A 19,343-nucleotide genomic window follows, 5' to 3' on the forward strand; every position below is an offset into this window, starting at 1 on the left:
GATGTCAATCTTCAACTGCTTTTTGGTTAATATAACTCACTCAAGGAAAATTGTATTCTAACCCTCGAAAAGAAAACGAAATTGAAACTCAGAAAGAAAACACGGTACTGGATTTAAAGCGATGTTTAGAATTAATTAAATTAATAGCACCAAATGTTTAGACTATGAACAAAATTAAATATGACAACCGATTCATGTTCAACATATATGAATGCATGTAACAAATAATTGAGCCAGCAGTTATGAACACAACACGACCAATAGGCCAAGATTAGATATGATTGACAAGGTTTATCAAAACGTAGTCCGACTTGATGGCCGGAAACGTTCTGAACGTTCAGAACTTGTCAAATTTATAAAAGTGGTATCGTGTAGCTTACTCCAATATTCCTTTCATTGACTGTTACGCACATGCACATATACATAATCATCTGCATATTTGACAAATTCGACCATGGTTGAACCTCTAGGGTAGCTTTGCATCAAAATTACCCATTTGAGTGGCTTGCACACGTATTAAACCCCAAAAATCATATACCAACCTTGCATTGATACTTTCCGATTTTTTCCGTTTTTGGTTGTTTACTTTGATATCAGTTTAATGTATTCAGATAAGTATAATATAATGATAAAATCATTATAAGCCAAGAATAAGTAATTCACTCTAAATGTTGTCAAAATGAAACACATGTAAATAACACTACAGTTCTGCTTCATTTATTTCAACAGGTTTGTACTCAATGACATTCTCAGCAACCCGGGCTAAGAATGGTTCAATCTCATCAAATATCATCTCAGTTTTAAACGCCCTCCTCATCACATCAGTCGGGTCTGCCGAATATCCCGAATCCTCCTCATAGAGATCGAAAGATAGCACGACAAGAGTGTTTGTCTCGGCATCCAGATTCGTCTTATCAGTATACTTTCGCAACAACTGTAGCGATTCGTTCTTCAAACTCAAAACATCTTCTATCCAAATCAACTTCGGACATGATTTCCTCCTGATTCTCTCAATTTCATTTTCTAATTCGACCGAATTCATTCTGCTTTCAGCGAATACGGCTCTGAGTTCCTTTTCGATAGAATTGTTCAAAAATGACTTCATGACGTCAATTTTGAACTTGCGAAACTTCAATTGTTGACGTCGGCGTTTCTCGGGTAAGTTTTGTGGTAGGTATCCTGCAAAAGTTAGCACCAGAAGTTCATCGCCAATCAGATAACTTGATTTCAAACCTCGCAATAGTCGAAAAACCTCCTCAGTATTATGAATTGGATACAACTTTGCAATCGAGCTGAGCAATTTTGGCTTTTCCACCTCAGCAGGCCAAGTAATAAGCACAGCAAATAATATAATGAGCAATAAAACAATGATAATTGCGGTGAAATTATGGCAATTGTAGTTAATGTTTTCATCATCTTTCTCTTGTCGTTCGGCAATCTGTCGACTCTTCCGCACGTATTGTGGTTCAGTATCGCCATATTTAGTTCCCTCTGTAGAGCTTCCGTTTGCCGAATTCAGAGTTCCTGTTCTTTCGAAATGATTAGAATGATCTTCGGTGTCACTTTCCCGCCTCGCTTCTGAAGAATCTGAAGATCTCACATCAGTTGAGGGTTCTGGCGAGTCTAATACTGTTCGATGTTGCCTGTTTTTTCCACCAACAGAAGCTAAAATCCGTTCAACAAATGGTTTACCAAGCCACTTTACAAGTAAAATTGGAAATCACAGGAGAGGGCGCTTCAACAGGACGAGAAGTCAATTGGACTACCACTAAAAACCAGGTTCTCTTCAAAACGCTAATGTATCTTCTGCTTAAAACAAAAAACCAAGCCCTTGTTTGCGTAAGTCCACCTGTGCATTATGGCATGATAATCATTTTTACAACGTCATTAGACGATTGTTGCGCTGAAACTTCAAACTTATAATTAATTGTTCCGACCCCCACTTTAGTGGGGAGGGAGGAACTATATACTCAACTGGGTTTATTTTGTTCAGTCAAATTTGGCCGACCGATATATTCATCGTAGAGAATTGTGAGTGGTATCATTAAAAAGCCCGTCCAGCGTAGAATACGGAATTAGAAAGATTTTCGATTTTCGTGTTTTACAGGCAGTTATCGAGGTTTAAAGTTTTCTGAACATTCGACTGTTTTTGTTCACATTTTCAGTAATTTTTGCTAAAAATTGGCACAATTTCGCTAATATAATTCAAAATAAGTTAAAATTTTTAACGGCAGAGTTTTGTTATTTCAAATTCAAACTTTTTACAAATTTTCAAATTCAAACTTTTTACATCAAAAATGGCACAAAATCTGCTTTTTGGTCCACTTTGCTAAAGTTTGCCAGACTAAGTGACCTAGAAACCTTAACACAGACTCCCTAATCCCAAAAAGAGCGCTAGTTGCAATTAGGCGCCGTATGAAAGTCTCCTGGAATTAAAACTTTGCCGTTTTTTGCAGATTTACCTCAATAATTATACAAAATGCATCTTTTTTTTTCAATATCTGAAGAATTCCACTCAACAATTGGTCTAATTCGCAAATAATTGGAACACTTGGTCGTTTTGCAGGACGCGCGACAAAATCAGTGAGAGGTTCAATAATATCACGGACTCTAAGAATCAGAGACCTTTTGGTTTTTATTTTGATGCTGCTGCCTTTTTTCAAAATATTTTGCTTTCGTTCTTTTAATGTTAATTACTGACAATATTTTTTCACGGCTCCGTTAATGACAACTCCAATTTACGTAAATTTGAGGCCAAATGTAGATACAGTTCCTTTTCAAAGAACCAAAGGGTTTTTATGGCTTTGAGGAAAAGTTTTGGTAAAATTTAACTGAAATCTTGTCTTTTGCCTTCAATTGTTATTCTTTTGGCAGTCTGATTCTCAAGTTTGACCACTCAAACACCTAAATTTCGTCCTCAACAGGTGCAAGTGAACCTTTTCTATTCATTCGGTTGTTACCTAATGTATATGTAATTGAATGTATTTGTTTTAAGGAAATTTCTGTGATATTTTGGAACTTGTCAATTTTTTATATTATTTTAGTCAACATTTTGCTTATTCTCAAAAAATACAGGTAAACTTTTCCTTCCTATAGAATAAAAACTAGTTTTATGGCCGATTGTTTTTTCAGGAGGTTTTCTTGTTTTTGGTACTACGAGTTTTTATACAAAAATTTCTGATTTTTGTGCATAATTGCCCATTTTTGCTGTTCTTTTTGTTTCTTTTGTAAATTGTCGCATTATTTAACAATCTAAAAGAAAAAAGCTTTACAACATTTGAATCTGAACATAATTTTTGTTTTTATAACATATGGTTTGAAGGGCTGCGACACCGTTCACTTGCAGAAATTGATAGCGTTTTTTTTCCTTTATTTGCTGTTAATTTTTGTTGTCATATGCCAAATATTGTGTAATTAAAGGTCTCAGTGGACAACTAGAGATTAACCATTGAACTTAAATAATTGATATCGGTAAAAAAAAACTTATGGCTGTTTTGACTTTCGAAATAAATTTCTAAAAAAACAGAGTAATAGTATTCTTCAACTTATCCCTTTTTGTTCTGGTTTGCGTATTTTTTTTCGTTTTTACAATCTTGTACCATTTTTGTAAATTAACCTCATTATTTAGAGCTCTTTTTGATGTTTTGTTGAATCAAACAAAAATTTTTATGTTGTTTAAACTTTTTAAATGATGTCTTCAGGGCTTAGACAATTTGTTTCAGAAGTTTTGTGGAGTTAAGATACATTTCATTTTTTGTGGTTCTTTTTGTCATCTTGTGATAGTCGTCTTACAAAAAGATGTTATGATTATCAAAGGAGACGCAAATGAAGATGTTATATTCTCGTGGTTAATATGGAGTTAAGATACTTTTCATTTTTTGTGGTTCTTGTTGTCATCTTGTGATAGTCGTCTTACAAAAAGATGTTATGATCATCAAAGGAGACGCAAATGAAGATGTTATATTCTCGTGGTTAATATCTTATAAATTTAATGGCTTCAAAACTGTGGTTTCGTAAAGTTGTTTTTGAAACTTATTAGTTCAGCTTGTATTTAATTTTTATTTTAGTCTTATGATTTAGTCTACTTAAAAACAATGTCGCAATTAGTTTTCCGAGTAGTTGCAAGACAAACTGTCTACTCTCTTAGTCGAAAGCTTCTGTTGGCTATAAATTTTGAAAATATTTGTTTTTAATTAAAAAAAAAGACAGATTTTTGAGATCTGCCAATTTTACTTCTGTTAAATTGTAGCTAAGCATCTCTATATACAATTCACGTCATTTATTTTTTGAAATGCAATTTGCTCTTCATAACGTTTTTATTTTCCTCAAATGTTCTTTCTTCTTGGAACAACCAGTTTTCATAAAACCAATTTGTGATTTTTGCAAATTTGCCCCTTTTTTTGTAGGTTTTTGTTTTCTTTTCACAGTATCACAATAATGGGCGTCATTTGACTGACAAATTTTGTCACCTGCAAAAAATGCAAACGAAGATTTTAATTGTTTTTAGTGATCACCTTAATATTTAATTGATTGGGGTGACATCGTTTTCGTGCATAGTTTTGCCTGTGTTTGTCGTTCTTTTCGTAGTCGTATGACATATCCTGGATAATGAAAGGCCTCAGTCGCTCTCTATTGAGGTATAAAAGACTCTCTCAATGATTTCATTTGATTCGTAATGGTTCTAATCAGTTCGAATTTAAGACTTTTTTTTTAAAAAAAAGCAATGTTTTGATAAACTTTTGCCGCTTTTGCTCATTTCTAGTCGACTTGTTGCCAAGTCGCATTGAAGAAAAGTCCCATATTTTGTTCCAAAAAGTACCGGTTAATTTTCTTATTACAAAATTTATCTGATGCCCCTTTGATTTGGTTATTAATGGTTTTCAAAAAATGGACAAGTTTTGGTCGTAATTAATATTTGTAACAACTTGATTTTTATTCCCGTCTTTCCTGGTAGTCATATTATGGTAGCCAAAGGTCTCATAGACCCTCTAGAGTAGATTGTTTTATTCTTTTAGTAGTCTGTTGAACGATATGTTGATATGTTAATTTTCTTATCTCTTCCTCATTTGGTAGACAATTAAGTGAAAAATGTAGATGAGCGGGGTCGGAACTTAATGTGCGAACGCACATTACAGAGCCTCCTTGTTATCTGTAAGCTCATTCAATGGTTCTTAACCTACAGTTAAAAGTGATTTGTCGGACATTAAAACTAATGACTTATTGCCCTGACTCTGAATTCACTGATCGTTATTGTAACAACCGCAGAACAAAGACGGCTCGTGTGAGTCAAAGCGTGGCACAGAGTTCCAACATAACCCACGAAAGAGTGCTAAAAGTGAATCCGAAAAAAGGTGAAATAAGGAATGTCATTTAAAAAAAAACAGCATAATAAACAATAGTCCATTCAGAAAATTTGTCGAATATTTTCTGTTGGTTGATTGTGGAAAATTTTGTGCAATATTTGCGGAATATAGTGTGATTTATGATGCGTTGCATTCTTTTCCATTTAAAACTATTGAAACTTGAAAGGTCTTCTCCGCTTTACATGGGTCCAATTAAATTGCACCATTGGTACATTAAATTAGTTATTTTCTATACTTTTTTTCAGTTTTTCTTCATTTTGTATTATATCTTCTGCATGATTAGGTTACTGAACAATGTGTTCAGATTTTAGTAAACTTAATTCTAAGAGCCACATTCCAATATCTCATTGGTCTGAGTTCTTATAATTGAAGCTTGTCATAGCCTCTAATGTTTCTTCAGCTTTGAGCCCGCTTGAAAGGGAAAAATAACTCAAGTTGTTGGATTTGCATCATACTATATCGTGTAATTATAATATTAATACAATCAATATCACCCACATCCATCGTTGCCATTTTTTTGAAAATCCATTTCTGAAAATTATACTCAATTTTTCAAAGAACTTTGGATTTCTGTCAAAACTGTGTTGCATAGTTTTGGCTTCAATGGAGTTTGCAGATAATTCTAGTTTGAATAGCTCAAAATTTCAGTATCCTGAAATTAAAAGTCTTAATTTGAATTTTTTATCAAAAATAAAAATGCGAGACAAATTGTTTCAACATTTTATTTTATTTTTAGTATCGTGAACTTGTGTTGTGCTTTTTGAGATAACTAGTTCTTTATCTTCAACTATTTCATTAAAATTCACCCATTGACTCTTCTTAAAAGGTCAACGGCTGAACTTTAGTGAAATAAATAGATGAAGATAAAGAACTAGTTATCTCTTATGTTCAAAAATAACACCACAAGACCACACAAAAATTTATTCAACCCTGAAATTTTAAAAATGATAATTTTTTCAAATAAAAAAATCAGTTTTAATAAGTTGCCATTTACAATACAAATAGTTCCAACACGATTTCTAAGGGAAAATTTGAAATGCGCAAGTGTTATATTTTATGAACTGTGACCAACGTCAAGAATCAAAATTTGTCAAAAATGAAAAAAACGAACACTGACAAATTTTCAAAAAAAATAAATCTAACCGTAAGTTCCTGCTCTCCTTGCAACTGGAGAAGATTTAATTCCGCTCTGATATATCTTTTTGATTCCTCGAGGCCCGAGAAGAGATAAAGAGATAAAAAAGATTTTAAAAAACTGATTTTCACTTTTTCAAAAACAATTTCTTCAAAACAAACTTTTTCTTTACTTAATTGCTACAACAAAGGCTGCACAAAACTTTTACGCTAATAGGAAAATATCTTGTAATAAAGAGATCAAAAAAATAAAAGTGTCAAAAAACATTTAAGAAAACGCATATTTTTGTTTGAAACATGCTTAGAGTTCTGGTTACTGATGCTTTTTAAAATCTATTGTGTTAAAATTTCATAAGAAATTATAGCTTAATATTATTTTACTCTGTTTTGTACCATTTGCAAAGACATTTCTGGCGTGTTGTTCAAAATCCATATTTTGGGCAGTTGAAGTCTATTAATATAACTACTGCTGCTGCTGAGATCAAAATAACGATCAGCAAAATATGTTCCAGCTTAGTAGGACGCCCATTAAACTCAAAGAAAAACAAAGAAAATTTGGAAAAAATGTAAAATTTACCACAACTTTTTGTAATGTTACCAATTATCAATACATTTACCACAAAAAAATCTATACCACAAAAACCTCCTCGAACAAAATGTACATGAGGCATGGTGGTCTTTATCGAGTAGAGTAGCTTTTTTAGAAAAAGCACAAAAAACAACAGTTGATACAGCGGCCATTGTTTTTTTCTGGAGTCCGGTTATGTTTATGCAGTGCAGGAGAGAGAGAGAGAGAGAGAGAGAGAGAGAGAGCGAGCGAAAGAGAGAGAGAGAGAGAGAGAGAGAGAGAGAGAGAGATAGATAGATAGAGAGAGAGAGAGAGAGAAAAGAGAGATAGAGAGAGGAGAGGGGGTAGGGCGAATTGTAATTTTTTTAAAAATTTGGATTCGAATTCTACACTTAATAAAATTTCTAATGGGACAACTCTTATCTCTCTGGAATGCTTAAAATTTTTCGATTTCTGCCGCAGAATAAAGTTAGTCTGCAAAATAGTTCCTTACATTTTCTTTGAAAAGGTTGGAACAAGAAAAGTAATACATAGAAAATCTAAGAATCTGGTGAAAGTGACTTTTTTTTGCAGATTACGTCACACAATGCGTGACAGGCACAGCTGTTCGCAAATGTTTGCATTATTTTGTCCGCTCTTATCATTCTGGAATGCGTAAAATTTTCCGATTTCGACCGCAGAAAAGTCAGTCTGCAAAATAGTTCCTTACATGTTCTTTAAAAAGGTTGGAACAAGAAAAGTAATACATAGAAAATCTAAGAATCTGGTGAAAGTGACTTTTTTGCTGATTACATCACACAAAGCGTGACAGGCACAGCTGTTCGCAATTGTCTGCATTATTTTGTCCGATTGAAAAAATACAGTGTCATCCATTTGATCCCCCAATTAACGACAAATTGTGAGGGAATGTACGTGGCACCGATTGTTCCATACAAATAAACATGAACCGACTAATGTCGGAAAAACTGCTCCTGAACGATAAGCGAGGCAATTTAATTCATGGGCTGTAGCCTATATAAAAATCTTTATGGGTAAAAAAAACCACGACGGGTTTCGAACCATGGACCACCCGATCCCTATCCAGAAGCCCTGCCCACTCAGCTATCACGCCCTTCTTTTTGTTATGGTGAAATCGATTTTTTAAGCAACAAGATTTACTTCGGAGTACAATAGAGATCACTCAAAAAAGAACGAAAGCGTGAAAAAGTTACTTGAGAAAAACTAATGTTCTGGAAGAAAGCCGCAAAAACAGTCAAGCAAAAAATTTGCATAAAAAAGACCAACACGTTTACAGTAATTGCTATCGTTCAAGAGCAATTAAAAATTTTAAACGGGATAAGCAATGATAATTTAATGGTTGAAAGCAAATATAAGCACATTTTGAATTATTAAAGAATAATTCATTCTTTTTAATTTAAAAGTTGATTGAGTTCAAATGAAAGGATTTCAAAAGACAATCCAGTGACAAAAAATACCAATAAAAATATTTTTCATTCCACAAGATCGTAACAAATATCGAGGAAGTCAAAGAACTAAAAAAACAGGACAATTCCTGACGCCCCATTCATACAATATGACAAAAAAGCCGCGCTAGTTAACGAAGCAAACAACAAAACACAACGATAGTCAACAAAGCAAATCCTGATAAAAACGATAAACAAAAAAAACTGATGATGAGTCATTCAGTTATTGGTGATGCCTGTACCATTAAGGGTTCCATGAGCGTTAAAACTTCTGCCTTTTAGACAAATAATTGGATGATGATAGCCGAATTAGAAATTTGATAGGACTTGTCTTTACTGTGACAAATCAGACAAAACGTAGACGGCATATTGCCGGAAAATAGCCGCGATAGACGCTTCTGGCATTCCATGGAATTGAAACGACTAAAGAAATAAGACAGACAGATTGACCACCAGTCCTTTAATAGACCGCTAGACTTTTTGGGTTGGATTCAGACTGTCATGTTTATGACACATACGTTCTATAAGGAAAAAACCCTAAGAGTTTTTTCAAAATAAAATTTGGAATAAAAAAATCAAGACTCTAACACTCAAAGTTAAGGGCACATACGTTTGGCACTACGTAGATGAACACTAATGATCTTTCACTAGTAAAAGTTTAATAAGTGAGTTCAGAAGTCATTTTTTAGTGAGGTAACTCACGCAATTGACCTAGAAGAAGATATGACTTCATGGACACGAATTTCAACTGTAAAGCAGTAGAAGTCAATGAAATTGAAAAAGTCAGTGGTCGCAAGAAATGAAACAGTCAGTGGTTGCAAGAAAATTCAAAATATACTAAATTTGAAGACAAGAAAACTATTAACTAATACTGGCAAAGCTCAAAAGTTTAATATTTTTGAAAAAAAAAAACATGAAGACAGATAGAATATGAAAACAACAAGAAAAAACACAGCAAAGATTAAGTAAAGCTAATTAGCTATCCATTGAGCTGTTTCAGGACTTGAAAAAATAGCGAACAGCTAGAAAGGATTTAAAATTGCCACACGTAATATAAAATTCTCTAAAAACGGAAAATTTGATTTACCACCAATTTCTCACAATTCAAAGCACATCCAACGAAGTGTGACTGCCTATCCAGAACTCGCTTGTGGTGCGGTGACCTTCCTGCATCTACGCGCGTGGTGAATGTCATGCGGTCCCCGGGTTAGGGGGACCAGGAGGGGCATCGTCAACATCAGGGGAAAGGGGCAAGGAATGCGGGTTATTCTGTGCAGTGTGGTCGTGTGAGACTGATGGAATTAAGTTCAGCCGTTTTGCTACCTCTACTGGTCTTTCCCACAAGTCAATTAATTACAGGTCCGTGGTATTCTTACTGCAGTTGAAAATGTGGTTTACGTCATGTGGTGCTACATCACATTTGGGACAGCGGTCATCACCATTGTTACAGATCCTACTCAAGTAAAAGTTAAGCAGGGGGCAGTATCCAGTTCTCAGTTGCGGTAGTCCGATACGTGCAATTCGCGGCACCGTCTGTTCTGCTATCTTGGGGGAGGTGTAACTAGTCGCTTGCTGTCTGTTCAACTGAGTATGGACCGTGTGTCGGTGGTTACTTTTGAGAGCATTTTTGTCTTCTTTGCGATTTAATTGCTCTTTATTGTTTGTGTGTTTCTTCATGCGCTCCCTTTAAATATCAATTAGTGTCGGCCTCGTGGGACGAAGACTGGTTGAAAACGTTGTTTCACGATCAGCACGGTGGCTCTGGCAGCTAGGAACTGCTCTGTTAACATTTCAGTGTGATCTTTGACAGACAGCATTTCACCCTCATTGTGTAAGTCATTGATGTCAGACATTTTTACACAGCCCGTAATTGTGCGAAAAGCAATGTTTTGTTGCGTTTGCAGATGGTTCCAGTTTGCATTGCTAATTGTGGAAGCTCAAATGGGTGCACCGTAGTTCAGGACGCTTCGACCAATAGCTTTGTAATACTCTGAGAGTGTCTCTTTTGTGCATCGTGCATCTCCCCAGTCGCTACCAGAAATCTTTTCAGTATGTCATTGCTCTTTTGTAATTTCTCTTTGGTGCTTCTTACATGTAATCTAAAATTGAGCATAATATCAAAGGTAACACCCACTACTTTGACTTTACTGGTATTGGTGAATTGTTGATAGTGGGGTGTGGGTCAAGCTTGGCCTCCTTGCTCTAGGTTTTGAACACAGTTGCACTTGATTTTTTAGCAGGTAACTTAAGTTTTCTTGATTCGAGCCAGTCGCGTAAGGTATTTAGGTATGAAGTTATGAAATCACGTAATTTTTCAACCTGTGGGTGAGATGTAGTTACAGTTAAATAATCAGCGTAAGACGTGATGTTTATATCTTTCGGGAGTAGAGGCAGCTTGCTCATGTAGATGTTGAAGAGCATTGGCGATAATACACCACCTTGGGGGACACCCTGTTTGACTTCTCCACTTTGATGTTTATTATTATATTCTACATAAAACCTGCCTGGTAAGTTTGAAGCGAACCATCGTTTAGCGTTTTTCAGTAGCTCGAGTATGCCTCCTAGTGGTAGATTGTGATCAATCGTGTCCAAAGCGGATGTGAGGTCTAAGGCCACTAATAGAGCACGGTTTCCTGGTTTCTTTTGATTAAGGCATTTTTGAACGTTGTTGTTGACAAGGTTGAGAGCTGTTGTTGTAGAGTGCTCAGGTAGGTCTAAAGCCATGCTGATCTTTTTAGTAAACAATCTAAAAAGTCACTCAGTAGTTTTCTGATGGTTTTGCAATGAGAGGGAGGAGTGCAATTGGTCCGAACCTTTTAGATTCGTCTATCGGTTTTCCCGGCTTGTGTAGGGGTATAAACCGGCCAACTTCTCAGATGTTCGGGATTTTTGCACTGTTTACAGAAAGTTTTATAGTGTCAGTGAGATGGGCTCTAGATGGTGTAAGTGGATTGGCGCTATTCTATCTGGTCCCAGCGTCTTTCTTTTCTTTGTGTCTCATAGCTTCTTTCACTGTTACACTTAAACACTGTTACTCTATTTCCAATTTTCTTATTGTCCTTAGAGTACTTCTTTACTGTTTTTCATTTTTCTTGGGGTGTGGAGTGTAATGTTGGTTAAACTGCTTGGCGCATTTCCCTGGATCATGGTGAGTAGTTTTCTAAGCGTCAAAGTAAATGGCTCTATTTGCAGGTGGTTTATCGTCACTTAAAGAAACTTCTTTCACTGTGCTCCAGAACTTAGAGCAGTTACCTCTGTGAGTGAGTGTTTGTACAAACTCCATCCACTTTTTGCGCTTATGAATTGAAAAATCTCATTTCAATGTTTAGTTGCGTTATTTTGGGGTCCCCTGGATGTCTTCTATGAATATCAACTCTTTTCAGAAAGCTTCACTGCTTCGCCGGGAAAATTTATAATCACTGTTTTAATTCTTCCTTGTGGGATATACCTGCCAGCCGCTTCAGTTATGGCTTACCTTAAGGTCTTTTCCGCGTGGTAGACATTTCTTGGCCTTTGTTTTTTTTCAATTCTAATTCAATGTTGTCTTTAAAACTTGCCCAGTCAGCTTTGCAGAAGTTAATGAAAGTTCTTTGTGGTGCTGTATGAGTGATGAGGTCACAAGTGATGGATAGAACTATTGGTAAATGGTCTGAGCCTAATGCGTACTCCGAGCGCCAGTCGATGTTCATTGCTAAGCTTGAGCTGGCGGGACTGATGTCCGGGGAGATTTAACAAGATTCAGTTACATTGTGCTGGCTTTTTCTGTTGAGTACTACATGATCAGAGAGGTCTATTTAACTTGCAATATTGTTACCTCTTGTGTCTTCGGTAAATTTGAGTGCCATAGAGGGCTATGAGCATTGAAGTTGCTGACAATAATGCAGTCTTCTAACAAGTAGTTTACTGATTGATGTCTTCTATCCTGCATCACATCTAGACGAAGGTGGTATATAGGTGTTCACTAGTTTGTTGTTCTTTCCACCTACGAGTTCTATGACTTGGACTTCTTGTTTGTCAGAAGTCTTGAGGTTAAGTTCTTGAAACAGAATTGTGTCTTTATTGATAAAAGCTACCCTTCCACCTTTGCATCTTTCTTTGGGCCTATTTTCCTGGATTATGCAGTAACCAGGTGGGCTTTTGAGGTTGGATTTTTCATTGAGGTTGGTCTCCTGGATGGCAGCTATTTAGATGTTATTTTTCTGCATCCGGTCTATGATGTTGTCTAGTTTTTGTTTGAGACCATGACAATTCAGTTGGAGAATATTGAGGTCTGTGTTGTGAGTGGGGAAACTTTGCCTTGTAATTACTTCTATTGTCTTGCACCAAGAGCAGCGCTTACAGTCAAACTTGTTGTTCCATTGCTCTATGGACTGTGAGTTGGTGCAATTCAGGTGTACCGATCTCCGCGGTCGCACAGACGCCGTATTGATTCCAGTTGCTACGGTGACAAATAGCACAGGGCGTTCGGCCGGGGTTTGTTTCAACGTCGCCGAGGATGAGGTGAAAGAAGCGGGGCAAATATGTGTTTCCCAGTCAAATGCATACTAGGGAAAAGAGAGACAGGGCTTGTCTGATCCCGCCGCAAAAACCTGTTTCTTGCAGGCTGTGTACAATGTGTATGGATCCTGGGAGCGGTCGCCCGCTCGTAGTTCTGCCGCGTAGAGGCGTCCATACTTGAGAAACGGCGTCCATACTTGAGAACCAAGTTGTAAGGTCTGCACTTCGGGCGAATTTGAAATAGACTAAGAAAGCATTTAGTGCCATTTTCAAGAAAAGCTTTTGAATTTTCTAAAATTCAGGCATCATTTTAGCCAAGTAGTCAGATCAAACCGATCAGCAAACCTTACTTGACTCTACATGTAAAAGCAATATTACTATTATAAACAATTTCAACATATCTTGGCAAAAGTGATCAAACAACTGAAAATAACCTAATATTCGCAAAAATTTATACTTCAATAACTCCTGGAGAAAGAGCAAATTCAGTTAAATCTTTTCAACTACATATTTTCCGATCGATGGGCTTTTAATGATAGCATTCGTGTCTTTCTATGTCAAATATATCGTTCGGCCAAAATTGACTGAACAAAAAAACAGTTAAGCATATAGTTCCTCCCTCCATCAAGTAGGGTCTGAACAAAATTTAAAGGAAATTCTTTTAGAACAAAATAACGTGCATGACGTACCCAAATTAATTTCTATCTCGTCATATTTCAACGAAAATTGAAACTTACATCACAGCGTCTTCTTGCTCGACAAAGCATCAACAAATTCTCGACCTTAGAGATTACAATTTGTGCCGCTTCAGCAATCGACAAAGGTAATCATTTGTTCAAATTAACTTGACTATTTGATGGAATGATAGCAATGAAACATTACCTTGAGAGATAGGACCTTCATCCAACTCTGCATGACTCTTCTTGCTTGAAATTCTGGTCCGAGATCTACTGCGTGTCCTGGGTGCAGGTTGCTGTTCGTTTCTGACATTAGGACGACGACCAATATCAACATTATCCCTCAGTCTCACTTCTTTCGACGATTCCTTCACTTCCTCTTGATCATTCTCAGTTGTGCCTGTATTACTGTTTTCGGAGCTGCCTTGGTGGCCCAACTTCAACACAGGATCAATTTCTTCGGGTGAAGTTTCAGCAATAGATTCGTTGTCCTCGTCGCTTTGTAGTTCTGACATATTAGCAGACGAGATAAATGGCCATAACAATACTAGTATTTTATAACAAAGTTGTTACCAAAAATATCATATCTGAAAGAAAACATGAAAAAACCATCACTGCAAAGCGTTGAAACTCACTTCATATTGCGTAAATTATGCTACTAAAGTTGTTTGAGACCAACAACGAAACATAGAAAAACATAGCTTAACTCATTTAGCTGAAATTGAAAGGGGTGTCGGGTATGGTAAAAGTATAACTCTAAACATGTACATTGTAATTTTGAACCCAAGATGAACATTTTTGTGAAAGTGCTCCGAGGTGTGGCGGAGACTCGGGGGAGAATCTTATTCATAAGCGACCACGGCTACCCGTGTATAACCCCCTGCTCTTGAAAAACTTTCCATAAATGTAAACGAAAAGGCGTACACAATAACCCAAAACAAACAACCGATTAACCAGACATACAAGCGATAGATTCAAGCGCATTAAATTTATAGGTCAAGATACAGCTGTCGACTACGAACAGTCTACGGTAATTTTCATCTGTTAACTTCTGTTCTTTCAAGCTCAACGCAAAATTTGCATCTATATACACACGACACAACAATACAAACCGCAAAAATTAGATCAGAAATTTCATAGCTATCAAGGCACATTACTTCAACAGATTTGTATAACAACAGACGCTCTGATTAATTAGTTTCAAGACAAGAGAGCTGAAATGATACAAATAGGATATGATTCACAGCGAGATGAGACGAGAAGGGCATTAAATACAAGTAAGTACAATTACCAATCCACAAGGATAAACAAATTCGTAAAGCAATGTTGGATAAGATAAGACAAATCTTATAGTAGATCGATCAACCATACCATCCAAAGAACATTTTTAAAGCAATTTTTAAAATCGACAGCCCCGAAAACTAAGATTTGTATACTGAGCAGCCCCATTTCTGTAAATCCACGTTTACTATTGAGGGGTAAATCCACGTTTATTGAGCAAAAACTGAAAACTGGCTTTCTGCGATCCCATCTTAAGAGATAGCAGGTACTATATTCTAGGAATGGTTTTCGTTTCGTTTAGCCAAAGACCGTCAAGCATAAAAACAAAGTTGAGTCAACATTTCCCACTGAAACAATTCCGTTTCCTACTTCAGTAAGAAGAGATTGCTTTCACCCATACTGTTTTATTAATAATCAAGTGCTAATAAATAACCGTTTCAAAAATAGTCCGATCACTATAACAAAGATTTTAGAAACTAATTCTATATAACACTCCTGCAACAAAACCATCTTTTCTGACATGACAATCATTTTCATATTTTTATTAGCAAACCAAGTGAAGTTTCCTGTTCTCCCAAAAAATTATTCTGAAAGTGACTTTCCAGACGAAAGAGAACAAAACAGTATAAAATTATACAAGATCAAGTTAATTTATTAATCATTTTATTGATTTTCAGCTCAGCTAATTTTACTCAATGAAAACTAACTCAACAAACCACCAAAATTTAAATATTTAAAAACATTTCATTATTATTTATGAATACAGGGAAAATAGATTCAGCAAAGGCCGTCCAAAAAAGAATGAAACAAAATTTGTTTTTGAAGACTACTCTACTTGGTTGTTGTTAAATTTGAAAATCATTTTAGGTTTTCGGCAATTAGAATCACAGTTCGTGCCAGTCTATGCGTAACGGAAAGTTCTAGCGTACAAACCTAGCTCGTCAAAAAACTTCTTGGTTGAAATTTGAAGTTCAACAGGGGACTTTGATCCGAAAAGATCACTTGGCGAAAAGCCAACTATTTTTATTAAAACGGAGTAAGAAAATTTTGCACACGATTTGCTTCGTTATTTAAAAAACAGTACAATTTTTGGATCTATTCTGTTTTTTACGCCCCCCCCGTTACAAATTATGTGTTGTTATGTAGCACGTTACTATGTAAATAGCGCCTGAGGGGCGTAAAAACACTAAGCTTGGGGCCAAAACAGAATAGATCCCAATTTCCGTTAGAATTTCAGCTGACAAAACTCTCTGATTACCTTGCAACAATTTAAAGTCTAATACAGAAACCATAAAACCCACGAAAGATAAACTCAGTTTTTGATTTTCTAAAAAAATTCTGTTGTTTTTATTTAATCAAAAATGTATATTTTTTGTTTCATTGTCCTCTATTCGACCAATGTAATACTACACAACACGAACTAAATCACATCAAATTATATAAATGAACAAATTTTCCAACACAAATCGAACAAATTTTCGAACATAAATCAAACATCAAATTCTTTAAATGAACTAATATTTCTAACTAGGAAAATTCCGAAGTAGGAAAATTTGTTCATTTATATAATTTGATGCGATTTAGTTCGTGTAGTGTAGTATTACATTGGTCGAATAGAGGACAATGCTGGCGGTACCATTTGCTGGCGGTACCATTTGACAAAGGCTGTGGTTTCTGTGTGATGAAGAAGTCAACGTACAGGGAAAAAAAAGCAAGACTAAATCTATTGATAAGCCAACTATTTTTCTACAATACAGAGGCAACCCTACTCTGCAGGCAAACTGAAGAAACAACGCGGAAATTCAGATCGTGCCTCCCCACCCTGAAATCATCTTTCGATAGAGACCTGAAATCCCACGTGCACTCTAAATAATGTATAGGTAAATTTACCTGAACAGTGTGCAGGTATGGCCAAGTGCAGGTAAAATTTACCTGCACAATTTTCCCCGGAATTGCTTACCTGCACATTATTCAGGTAATTTACCTGCAATTTTTTTTTGTGATTTTAAGGTATCAATTTGAAGGAAAATTTTTACAGGAAAACTGAGTTTGAAAATAAAATTCGTAGTTTTTCTTTTCAGATAGCAAAGACAATTCCATAAAGCTTCCCTATGATTTTTCCAAAGATGGACTGAAGTGAACAAAAAATTTAAAATATTTATCATTATTAAAATTTCATTTTCGTTTTTGAAACATTTTCAAGATTTCCTAAATTGCTCTGGGACTTTTCTTGGACCGGAAGTTACTATTGAAAATAAATGAAAAAAATCGTGAACAATGAATATAATTTTGTTGACTGAACTGAAAAAATTTAATCTTCCACTCTGCAAAAACACATTTAAACCAGAAACCGCAAACTCGGCTAGTTCCAAGCCTCCCCTGCTCTAAAGAAAAATTTGTTTTGGCAAATGGAAGACTGAGAATTTAATACATACCACCGAAAGTTATTCTGCACACTGAAGTCAGGCTGACTAGAAAAGTTGGACAATACTTATTTTTAAAAATTGGCGGAAACGTGCATGAAAATCGCCATTTGTTCGGTTCTGGGAGTAATTGCAAGGTACTGTGTGTGAGGGTACTGGCTCAAAATGCTGTCATCTTAGAGAAATGGAAAAAAAATTTGATGCAGGAATACTTGTTTCCAGGAGATATTTTTCGCTGCATTATGTATTGCTGTTGTAGAAATGGTGTTCTCATGGTCCTAAACATCGTTTTTTCCCTACCAATTACTTCAGCCTTGCACAACGTGGCATATAGTAGGCCCAAGTGAGCTGATAGATGAATTGAAACATCATCTGGTTTTTCGCCGATAACTCAAACACCAAAATTTACATAAGCTCTCGGGAGAATTTAACGTAACAACCTCTAAAAAAACTTGACTCGATGAAACCTATTAATTGAGTCATGTCTATTACAACTAGGTATTTATAGATTTGGACTATTATAACATGTAAAAATTCATCAGTATGAGCACTGCAAGGCACAACAAAATCTGAGCCTCTTGATCCTTATTGGGGTAATTTGGATCAATGAGAAGAAAACAAAATTCATGAGGCATAATCTAACAATCAATTATAACGTGCAATGAAATAATCACGTAACAAAGGCCATACTTTGTCGAACAAATGATGCAAAACTGATTAAATTCAAAAATTTTTCTGAATACGGAAGTCAGTCTGACTAGAAAATTTGGCAAAAATTATTTTAAAAGACCGATAGAAACGTGAATCAAATTTTAATGTAGTCTATTGTTTGCATTAATCTTAATGTTATGTGTGCAAGGGTTTTTGCTCTAAATTCTGTCATCTCAAAAGAAATGGAGAGAACGTGACGTAGGAATACTTGTTCCCGGGATAAATTTTCCGATGTATTATGTTTTGCAGTTGAGAAATTGGTTTTCCGATGATGGCAAAATTGTTTTTTTTCTTAAATTTACCTTAAACGTGCACAACGTGACGTCTAGTAGCCAAATGTGAGCTGATATATTGATAGAAACAACATCAGGATTTTTGCCGATAACTCAAACACCAAAATTTACATAATGTCTCACGAGAATTTAATGAAACAGAAATCCGAAATGTCCTCTAAAAAAACTTGACTCGATGAAACCTATTAATTGAGTCATGTCAATTACAGCTAGGCATTTATAGGTTTGGACTATTATAACATGTAAAATTTCATCTGTATGAGCACTGCAAGGCACAACAAAATCTGAGCATCTTGTTCCTTTTTGGGGTAATTTGCATCAATGAGAAGAAAACAGAATTCATGAGGCATAATCTAACAATCACTTTTAACGTGCAAAGAAATAATCACGTAACAAAGGCCATACTTTGTCGAACAAATGATGCGAAACTGATTAAATTCAAAAATTTTTCTGAATACGGAAGTCAGTCTGACTAGAGATTTTGGCAAAAATTATTTTAAAAGACCGATAGAAACGTGAATCAAATTTTTATGTATTCTGTTGATTGCATTAATCTTATTGTTATCTGTGCAGGGGTTTTTGCTCTAAATATTGTCATCTCAAAAGAAATGGAGAGAACGTGACGTAGGAATACTTGTTCCCGGGATAAATTCTCCGATGTATTTTGTTTTGCAGTTGAGAAATTGGTTTTCCGATGATGGCAAAATTGTTTTTTTTCTCAAATTTACCTTAAACGTGCACAACGTGACAGCTAGTAGCCAAATGTGAGCTGATATATTGATTGAAAAAACATCAGGATTTTTGCCGATAACTCAAACACTAAAATTTACATAATCTCTCACGAGAATTTAATGAAACAGAAATCCGAAATATCCTCTAAAAAAACTTGACTCGATGAAACCTATTAATTGAGTCATGTCAATTACAACTAGG

The 19,343-nt window shown here is 35.5% G+C and overlaps 1 protein-coding gene across 1 annotated transcript; it reads right to left on the reverse strand.

Moving 5' to 3' along the window:
• Nucleotides 1-36: 36 nt before the first annotated feature.
• On the reverse strand, nucleotides 37-14,309 carry LOC142358575 (uncharacterized). Its single transcript, XM_075409991.1, has 2 exons — nucleotides 13,908-14,309; nucleotides 37-1,665 (listed from the first exon to the last, which is right to left on the reverse strand). Exons 1-2 carry the CDS (start codon nucleotides 14,215-14,217, stop codon nucleotides 701-703), a joined length of 1,275 nt encoding a protein of 424 aa, XP_075266106.1. The 5' UTR covers nucleotides 14,218-14,309; the 3' UTR covers nucleotides 37-700.
• Nucleotides 14,310-19,343: the final 5,034 nt, after the last annotated feature.

This window comes from Convolutriloba macropyga, chromosome 2, assembly GCF_964194025.1.
Source record: "Convolutriloba macropyga chromosome 2, txConMacr16.3, whole genome shotgun sequence".
Taxonomy (NCBI): domain Eukaryota; kingdom Metazoa; phylum Xenacoelomorpha; order Acoela; family Convolutidae; genus Convolutriloba; species Convolutriloba macropyga.

Excerpts from the sequence above, each read along its gene's own strand:
- LOC142358575 (XM_075409991.1), bottom strand. The coding sequence starts at position 14,217 with ATGTCAGAACTACAAAGCGACGAGGACAACGAATCTATTGCTGAAACT. Across the intron at positions 1,666-13,907 it reads TGAAGGTCCTATCTCTCAAG|CTTCTGTTGGTGGAAAAAAC; the intron begins GTAATGTTTCAT and ends AACGGATTTTAG.